Source organism: Callospermophilus lateralis, chromosome 1, assembly GCF_048772815.1.
Source record: "Callospermophilus lateralis isolate mCalLat2 chromosome 1, mCalLat2.hap1, whole genome shotgun sequence".
In the NCBI taxonomy this organism is placed as follows: Eukaryota; Metazoa; Chordata; class Mammalia; order Rodentia; family Sciuridae; genus Callospermophilus; species Callospermophilus lateralis.
Window position 1 is genome coordinate 12,424,313 of NC_135305.1, and position 9,828 is coordinate 12,434,140.

At 49.8% G+C, this 9,828-nt stretch overlaps 1 protein-coding gene across 4 annotated transcripts in view; it reads right to left on the reverse strand.

Annotated features, from left to right (window-relative positions):
• The window catches only part of Clcn1 (chloride voltage-gated channel 1), a 30,841-nt gene extending 21,591 nt beyond the window's left edge, over positions 1–9,250 (reverse strand). For 3 of the 4 annotated variants that reach the window (XM_076832414.1, XM_076832405.1, XM_076832429.1), the window contains exons 1-7: positions 8,987–9,250; positions 6,040–6,160; positions 5,529–5,660; positions 4,801–4,929; positions 4,451–4,584; positions 3,222–3,299; positions 2,045–2,123 (exon numbers count right to left, since the gene is read on the reverse strand). In XM_076832414.1, coding sequence (XP_076688529.1) covers positions 2,045–2,123; positions 3,222–3,299; positions 4,451–4,584; positions 4,801–4,929; positions 5,529–5,660; positions 6,040–6,160; positions 8,987–9,166 — 853 coding nt within the window. In that variant the 5' untranslated portion in view covers positions 9,167–9,250. The other variant, XM_076832421.1, reaches the window with a different exon arrangement.
• Between the last annotated feature and the right edge of the window lie 578 nt (positions 9,251–9,828).

Below are 9,828 nucleotides of genomic sequence, written 5' to 3' on the forward strand. Positions count from 1 at the left end.
TTCCATGCCCCCTAATAGCACTCACCTATATAATGGCAGTTTCCCAGATCTTGACTTTGATGCTATTCCTCTGTCCAGTATACCCTGCCTCACTGTCTTTCTTGTAATTTCCTGCTTATTAACAAAACCTCATATTAAACACTGCCCTTTGTAAAGTCTCACAGGCTCCCCAGGCAGCCTAGGAGTAGGTTCCCACTGCTGCCCAGGCTGCCACTGGGACACTTAATTGGGCTGTGATGATCTGTGTGTCTTTCTTCCCTTTCAAACACGAGCACCCAGCAAGCACAGGACTAAGCATGGTGCCTGACAAATAATGACAGCAAAAAGATGTTTGTCATTTCAGTAGACTACTGAATGATAATTCATTCATTAGTGTAAGGAACTGAGTTGCCTATGTGGTGAATAAATGATCTTAATACTAACTTTTCTTTCAGAATTATTCTATATTCATGAAAAAATAAATCAAGTAATGTCATCTGCAGAGACCTTTAACATTTATCATTTAATACAAACAGCCTGAGCACAGTACCTTCATTTCCAAGTGCTTAATAATTAATTTTTTCCTTGCTTTTCTTTTTTCTTTTCTTTCTCGAATAGGTGATTGAACCCAGGAGCACACTATCAGTTCCAGAACTACATCTCCAGGCCTTTCATTTTTATTGTGAGACAGGATCTTGCTAAGCTGCCCAGGCTGTCTATAATCTTTCTGCCTCAGCTTTCTGAATAGCTGGGATCACAGCTAAGTGCTTAACAATTTCTGTGTTCAAAGCAATGATTTGTAACTTTCCTATGGGTTATGCCTTTTCTGTACTCTACACAGGACCAAAAAACCTTTATCATTCACCTCAGAAATTCCGGTTTTACATAGAAAATGTAGATTCTTTACTTTAAAAAAAACAAAAAACAAAAACTTGGCTGATAGAAACAAAATTAGAATAACAAAACATTTTTGTCCAAAAACATTCTTCAGATCTTCTGAAGGTTAAAGAGTAAGTAAAAGTGAACATGAATATAGAAGTAAGTGTGAACATGTAACATGAGTAGAGGTTCAAACACAGTGCCCTCCACTGACTAATGACTTCAATGACTACAGCTGACAACAGGAGTGCAAATGAGTGCCTGCTGGTGTGCTCACCCAGTCGCCCATGCTGTGTGCTTTGGCACAGGGTCAGCACAAGGCAGCAGGGTATATTTGCATTGACTTTGAACTCTGACCTGTGCCCTCTTCCTGAGCCAAGCCATTTTAGTGACCTGAAAGACTCCTCTAGGGAAAGAATGATCACATTTTCATCATTGAAAAGAACCTCTAGCAGGTGGTCATTTGAAAAGCACATGCCATTTCTGTAATTTTGTTCCTTCAGTTATCAACTTGGTAACCTTTTTTGTTTTTTATCACCAATGAATCCAATGAATGATCTATATTATCCCTGCCCTGTTAAGGTGGCTATACCTTAGTTTGATGACTAAATAAACAGAACAGCCTCTTCAACCACATCCATGATAAGAAAAATTATTGGAAAGACCACTGCTTGCCTCATATGGGTAGAAAGAGTCAAACTGAACTATAATTTGTTATCAGGAAAAAAATTCCACAAGGACCCCTCATTTAGAGATTGTCCTTAATCTAAATAAAGTCCACTTAAATTCCCACATCCTTAATAGAACACAGCAAAATTTAAGCTTTCCCTTGGAGAAAGAAATGTATGGATTCTATCACAAGACATGATACATGGCATCAAAAGATTTGATGATACAAATGGAGTTTAAATAAGTAGAGGACTATGAAGACTGCCTTGGTTCGAATGCCTGGCAGCTTCCAACAGATGCCCTTGCTCCAGTCACTCGCCCTCTCTGATTCAGTTCAGTACTCTTCTCTGTGACATCTCACTCATAAAGCTTTTAGCAGGAACTGAACTTAGACACTGGTAAAATGTTCACTAAAAGCTGTCCTCATGATAATAAGAAAATGGTTAGCTCCAGTACTGGGTGAGGCTGACAGTGAGAAAGGCCAGGCAGGTGGCCTGATGTGGGAGGGGGAACTTGCCTCCAAGTGGTGTTCCAAAACAGCAGCCAACCCCCACAGCACAGCCCACCGTCAGGATATCAGTGTAATAGTACGGCTGCTACTAGGGAGAGAGAGAGAGAGAGAGAGAGAGAGAGGCAGGAGGGAGGAGGAGGGCAAGGGGCAGAGGTTGGGGAGACATATAGGGACAGCAAGAAGGCAGAGTTAGAGGCCTAAGTCATAGGGGATCACCATGGTCCCATTGCCCCTGTGACTCCCAGGCCAGGAGAAACTCAGTGAGTATGACAAACAGGAAGTGACCTCGTGGCTCAAGGCCCAAACTGAAGATGAACAAAAGTTAAGCCAATATATACCAGGCAGGTAAGACTATAAGTGACCAGAGAGGGCTAGAGATGGGGACACTCGTGGTGAGAGTGGGAGTAGCAAAATAGTCAGGAGAGGACAGGCAGAAAAGTGTCAGCAAATTCTGCATGAGACAGCAATTATTCTCAGAAGACTATTCAGCCCTTTGATGAAAAAACACAGGGGACTGAGGTTATGGGTGATAATCTCTGGTCACTCCCTGGATGCCCACCCACCAGCCCCTTTGGTGAGCATGACCCTCTCCACCCTTAAGCTGAGACAGCCACTCAAACCTCTTCCAAGTCTGGCTCAGGCAACTGGGGAGGGGAGGAAGTGAAACTTGCCTCCAACAGGGGCTGCAAAGCAGCATCCCACGCCTACCGCGCAGGCTGGCACCAGGAGGTCAAGCTGCCCAGGCACCGTCTGCAACAGAGAAGCACGCGGGGCCAGGGGGTGGCAGGGTGGGACAGGCGGGAGGGATGTAAGCAAGATCAGGGTGGGGGTCAGGAACTGCAAAGGGACAAGGGCAGCATAGGAGGGATATCAAGGGGAACTGATGGAGGATCCAGCCATGTGGATTAGCAGGGTAACATGAGGGCAGACCAGCCCAGTCACCATGGGGGGGAGCACGGATCAGGACAGGTGTGCACTAGGAGGACAAGCACAGGCTAAATGGAGGCACTAGACAGCTCATGTGGGCAGTCAGGGCCAAGGAGAATAGGAGTGTGGTTAGTGCAATGTCCCCTCCAGCATCATGGCCAGCCTGGAGCAGAGGCAGCCCTCCCAGCCCCCTGTGCACATGCGGCTGGCTTTCTTCACAACTGGCGCCTACTGTGTCCCTCTGTCTCAACCTTACCTCATAGACCCCACAAAACATGGACATAAACTTGCTTAGGACAGCAGCACAGATGCTGGCGATGTGAACAAAAGGGCCCTAGAAAAGAGGGATAGCCAGGGCTCAGGGTGAGAGGCTGCAAGGCAGGGAACGTGTCAGAGGGTTCAGTGAAATGAATATTTCCTGCTTCAGGCACTGAATGAAGTGCTGGAAAAGGGGCAGACAGAAGTTCTGCCTCTGAGAAGCTTCATCAGAGAGGGAGATGATAGACCTGCGTGTTTTCTTTTCAGATAATGCCAGCTAAGAGGCCAATGAGGGAGGGTGAGAGAGAGAGAGATGGTGTGGCTGAGGGCAGGTGGTGACATGTGCTTAGATAAAGGTAGCCTGGTGAGGCCCCTCCTTGGGCCCGTTGAAACAGAGTAGCACCTTGAATGAAGTGAGTGAGCCACAGGAGTGTCAGGAGGAAGAATGAATAAAGCAAGTGCAGGAGTCCCACGTGGGGATGAGCTTGGCGTGGTGGAGGGATGGGAAGAAAGCCCTGTGAACCAGGCACAGTGAGCGGGGCAGGCGGGGAGGCTGGGAGATTAGCAGACGGGAGGGTGTCATCAGCCTAGATCTTGCAGTCTAGGGTGAGACCTTCAGATTTTAAGTGGTATGAAACGCTGAAGAGAGGTTACTGATCAGAGGTCAGATGTGACCTATTCCATTTTAAAAAGATGACTCTGGATGTGTGGAGTGTCCACAGCAGGGGGCAAAGGGTCCATGAGGATGAACTGAGACCAGAGGGTGACACCTTGAAGAAGCACAGCCTGTTTCTAGATCTCTGTTTTCTCATGTTAAAATAAGGGGATTGTGGCTAAGGCAGTGGTTCTCAATTAGGTGGAGGATTTCACGCCCCAGGGACATTTGGCAATGTCTGGGGGCATTCTGGTTGTCATAACTGGGGTTGCTATTGACCTCTATGGTTAGAGGCTAGGGATGATACTGAATACCGCGCTGCACCTCTAGCAGTACCTCTAGCACAGAATTTTCCAGTTCCAAATGCCAACAGTGCCCAGGTTGAGAGACTGATCTAAGGGAAAGCCCCCCAGCTAGGCCGTTTTTGTCCTGCATCCCCAGGAGAGGACCTTCCCAGTGTTTCCCCTCCCTGTTGCCTCTTGGCTTTGCCTTTAGTCCCTAACTGCTCCCAGAGTGCCCCTAGATTGTTCTCTCTCTCTCCTCAGCTCTCTCCCGGTGCACACCAGACCCACCTCTTTTCCCACAGGGATGCCACTGCCCAGCCCAGCAGTCAGGGCCACCACCTTGGCCACAAAAGCTTTGATTGTGAGGTACTCCTTCAGGACAACCCCACGAAGGATTGTCTTCATTTCAGGGATTCCAGAGCCTGAGAGGGTTAAAGAAGGGTCATGGGCAAGTTTGAGCTGAGATTAAGCAGGAGATGGAAGGGAAATGGGGGTTGGGAGGACTGAAGAAGTTGTCCTGGAGGGGATCATGGCAAGGCCCCCAAAGGGCTGGAAGTGGGGCTGAAGGATGGGAGAAAGCCAGAGTGGAACAGTCTGCACGCCACAAGACTGTGTGGACGCTTCTAGAAAGTTCTCACCCACAGCCTGGGGAGAGACGAGCTGGCAGAAGAGGGCGCTGAAGAGGATGAGAATAAGCGGGAAGGTGACCCAGGCCAGGTACTGCAGAGGAAGGTTGGGCTGCATCTGGGCGTAAGTCCACTTGTAGGCTGCAGGGATACAAGCCTGGGGTCAGGGAGGAGATGCTGACAGTTATGGTGATCACTGCCACCCCACGTCTATAGCACTGCATGGCAGACATACTGCTGGTTGTGCTACCAGGCTGCGGACACCCTGTTTGCCTCTCCTCAGGGATACTACTTTCATTTTACATGTGGGAAACCTGAGTTGCAGGAGGTGAGTGCCTGCTCAGGTTCCCTCTGCCAGTGGAGGCAGGTGTTTGGGCTGTAAGTCACACTTGAGAATAGACTGTAGCGCATGGCTAGAGGCCATGGGGTGACCAATCCACCCACCTGGCCAGAACTGAGGGGTTCCTGGGACTTGGAACTAAAACTGGGAAGGTCCTGGGGAAACTGGAGCAAGTGGGTTAACCTATTAGAGGGGTGTCCACTGCAGGTGGAAGGGACATGGATTTGGGCCTCGAGTCTTGATGGGTTTGGTCTTGTCTGAGGCCAGGTGCTTCAGACAAGTTGTGTCTGCCCTCATACAGCATCCCCTACCCAAACACATCCAGCCTGCCCTAGGTGGAAATCCTAGGAACAGCCTCCGTGTGGGGAGAGGCTGAGGGTACCGGTCCCGAGGAGCCTACCCTGAAGGCTCTTGGCACTGACATAGTCCATGCACCAGCTGACCAGAGCCATCAGCAGGCCCAGGAGCACCAGAAAGATCCAGTCTTCCCCCAACTTCCTTCTCACCACACGTCCCAGGCGGTGGATACAATCTAGGAAGAGAAAAGGGTTAAAAAAAATAGACAAAAGCAGCCCACCAGTCACTACCTCAAGTGTGCGGTTGAGGAGTAGAGGGGAGGAATTGGGCTCCAGGGTCTTGTGTGTGTTGCTGAATTCTCCTTATACCTCTACCAACTCCCCATAAATCTGTGAATTCCCCTATAAAGCTCCTGTTTCTTGGGAGTGTGGGTGAGATAGTAGGGAACAAGGCTCAGTGTGAAGGAGGTGGGTGAAGTGCTTTTCCCTTAGCACCTAGAGGAGGGCTTCTATGAGTGTGTGGAAGAGGGAGGTACGTACAATGGAGCATCCAGGGTACTCTTGCAATCCCTGTACCTCCTATTCCAGAGTCCTTTACTCCTCAGTCCCCATCACCTTGACATTTAGAATAGTGGTCCTCATCCTTGCTGTCCACCGTAGAACTGGAGCCTATCTTCTTGGGCATCCCCATATTCTGTTCCTTGTCTGAGAATTGCTCTTTTTGATGGCCATAAATCTGGATGGAAGGAGAATGGTCAATGTCTATTCAGAATAGACAGAGGGCAGCAAGGAGACTCACAGACAAGATATAGAGCTCTTTTGGATTCGGGGTGTTGAGGGCTGCATGCAGGGTACTTTGTGGTCTCCCTGCTCTTACCTTTCCACTCTCCAGTCGCACATTTCCTGCTCTTTCCAGTCCATCTCTAACCCCAACACACACACACACACACACACACACACACACACACACCTTCTTTTTATCCCTTCCTCATCCTGTACTCATCTTGGTTCATGGTAGCCTTCATCAGGGAGGCTAATTCCCACTAGGTAGTGGAGACACAGAGAACCATACTTAGATTGGGCATCCATAGCTGATAGGCATTTTAAGTGTCACTATGTTTTCTGTAGAACTCTATAATTTCCAAGATCCCCAACTCCCTGACACTGACTTCCTGCCTAGGGTCACTCTTTGCACCAGGTGAGGATGAACTGGCCTAGCTACACATGACTTTTATTCTTCATTGACTCATAAAAATTGCACATGGGTACGGAGACAAATGACTTGGTTATACTGCCTGCTGTGAATGCCTTCCTGTGGCACCTGGATTCTCTGTTGAGCTTGGATAAACCCCATCCATCTCTCCCCCAGCCTTCATAAGCATAATGAGAAATCAGGTCTGATAAGGAAGTCAATCAATCTACTTCCCAAAATAAGGTAACCAGGCCCCACTGTCATGTGAAGGGGATAGAGAGGCACAGTCAAATCCCAAAGCCTCCTCTTGACATTAGCATATGTGACTGTGAGGTGCGTGTAAAATGACCACTTTTAACTGCCCCCTTGCCCCCCACTACACTATCTCCAGCCTCTGGGACCAGGTGCAGTTCAGGCCATTTTGCTGATTCTGGGAGAACCACCTAGAAGAGATCTGATTTCATAACATGAGCATCAGTTTTATACCTGGTCCGGAACCAGCACGCACTCATTGCTCTGCTCCCAGCTGTTTCGTCTCCTCGGATGAGGCCACTGGCCCAGGGAGTCAGTGTTTCCCTCAGAACCATGCCTGGGACCCAGAGTTAGAAGATACTCCCAGTGGAGGTCAGAAAACTGGGGCTGCCTCGGCTCCCTGAGGTCCCAGGCTGGCACAGCTTAGGAAGGGTGTGCTTCCTACCAAAACCTAGGCTGGGAGGTGCTACAGGACCAGATCCATTGTGCTGGTCCAGCACTAACCACCACACTGAAGCAGGGGAGGGGAAGGCAGAATCAAAACCCAAGTCTCTAAGTGATGCCACGCCTGGGACATGTTGACAGTCCTCTGTGCATATGAAGGGTTGATGAAATGAGGTGGATGAAATGTGGAAAACTGTCATGTACTTGGGGGTTCATTATACCATCCTCCCTGCTTTGTGTAACTCTGGAATTTCCCCTCATAAAAATCCAAACTAATTTTTTTGCTTTCAAAGACTTGTGGAAACCAGCTGAACCCCTCTCCAAACCAATTTGTCATTCTTTCCCATGTGGTTTCATGTATGTTTGGCCAGTGTCCTCACTGTCACCAGAAAGTGCCCTAACTGCACTTTCCCTCAATTTGTCACCCTCCCCCTCTAGAAATGACCAGCACCCTGTTGAGAATGAGGGTACTCACGTTGTGTTCCAAGGCCTGGGTCAGAGGCCACAGTCAGGTGCCACCATCTCCAGAAACCACTATCTCACTATTACAGCCTACATGACATTTATGTCCTGTTTCCCAAAAGTTCCACCAGCCCTGTGCTGCCTCCACAGTTTCCCTGGGGGACTGGTCAGGGCTGAGGATCCTCTTGACTCCAATGCTGTGAATCACCCGCACAGCGCACCCCTCAGGCTTCCAGCCTCACACCTACAGAAACATAGGCTCCCTGTCAGCAAAACACTTTATAAGTCTGATCTGACCCTCAGGACACCTTCCGCTCTCCGTCTCTGCAGTTTCTGTGGCGAGAGGTAGACTTACCAATCGTGGCCTGTGAACTTTCCAGGGTGATTTCACCACCTTCCTTTCCTTGGGCCCAACTCTATTTCCTCTCTTCTAGATGTCTGAACCCACTGATGCCCACCCCTGGAGGATGCTTCTCCCTAACTAGTTTGCCAATTCCTTTCTAGGACCAGCACCTTTCTAAGTGGTTCACACTTAATAGGTTCTTATTTGCTCAATCTTGTCATCTAAGAGCTTTCCCCCACTCCCCACCCCCTGTGGTGCTAGGGATGGAACCCAGGACCTAGTGCAAGCAAGACAAGTGCTCTACTACTGAGCTATGTCCTCAGACTCCTAAAAGTTGAATACATCTCTCTGCTCATTTTGACATGGGTAGGTTTTTGAATACTGGCAAGATACCCAGCCTGTTTTCTCTACTTGTCTCAACTCCTTTCTTCTGCTTTCTGTAGAAGAGTTTTTGTGTGTGTGTGTGTGTGTGTGTGTGTGTGTGTGTGTGTGTGTGTGTTCTGTGGTAGGTTGCATGGCAGAAATCCCCCAGGGTCTGCATGTGGGAGATGCTGGTAGCACAGAGCATGTGGGCTCCAACTTGAATCACCCTGTGTGGGTTACGTAAGCATGAGCTCCTCCTGGATCTGTTTCTGCCAGTGCCCCACAGGAGTTGGTTACCCTGTTAGTCAAGGCTACATGAATATGCACATATATTTCTAGAGTGCACACTTAGGTGAGTCCGTACCCTTGAAAGGGTTTTGTAATTTGCACATATTACCATGGACTTTTTACAAAGTTGAAAGGTGCTCCCTCTTTTCACCTAATTCCTAACTCGCCCATCCCCACCTTCTCCCCTGTCCACCGCTTCCCTCCCCTTAGGACTTTACCTGTGTGGGGTGAGCGTTGTGCCGGGGGCCTGTGTCCTTTCGGAGCCGATGCTGAAGGCCCCCGTTCTCAGATGGCAGTCCATAGCTGGTGCAGTGTTCAAAGGGCATGTACTGGTACTGGGGGGCACTACCCCACCAGCTTTGTTCACCCCCATGCCTCTGTGACTGGGATCGCTCCATGTGGCCTGCCCCCAGCCCTAGCCAGGCCTTGGCCTGCTTGCCCCCGTCCTCCCCCCAGGGCAGCTCCTTAAGCTTCTGCTCTCGCCTGTCCCCAAGGCGTCTGGGGCAGCATGCCCACCTCCAGCTATTTATAGATGCCTCCCCATCACATGACATGCCCCCCCCCAGCCACATCTGATCTGCTTGGGGTCGAAGCAGGTGTCAGTGTAGTGCTGGGGTGGGGGTTGGGATAAGAACCTGTGGGACAGCCCCACAGGGAATTCCCTTCACAGGCCAGCAGCATTGTCCCCTCCCTAGTCACTAGTAGGTTTCCAGGCCCAGGTCAGTGATTCCTCTATAAATATCGCTGGGGCAGGGTGAGGAGCTGCTCAGTGTGTTCTCCAGGCTGTGTGCTGCACTGGTCTGCACTAAGGCCCTGGCTCCCACCTCTCCCTCAGCATGTGGAAGGCCAGGGGTGTGGCGCTGAAGTAACTAGAAGGTCTGGAAACGCTGGCCAGGAAACTCACCTGGGAGAGCAGCTGGTGCCTCTCTGCCATCTCTCCCTGTTGGGTGGTCTCCAGCTCCGTACCTTTGCAGGGTTCAGTTCTCATCTAGATCCTGTGCTTCTGTCTGGCCGACTCTCTAACCCATTCCATTCCCTGCTGACTCCTTCAGCTCTCTGC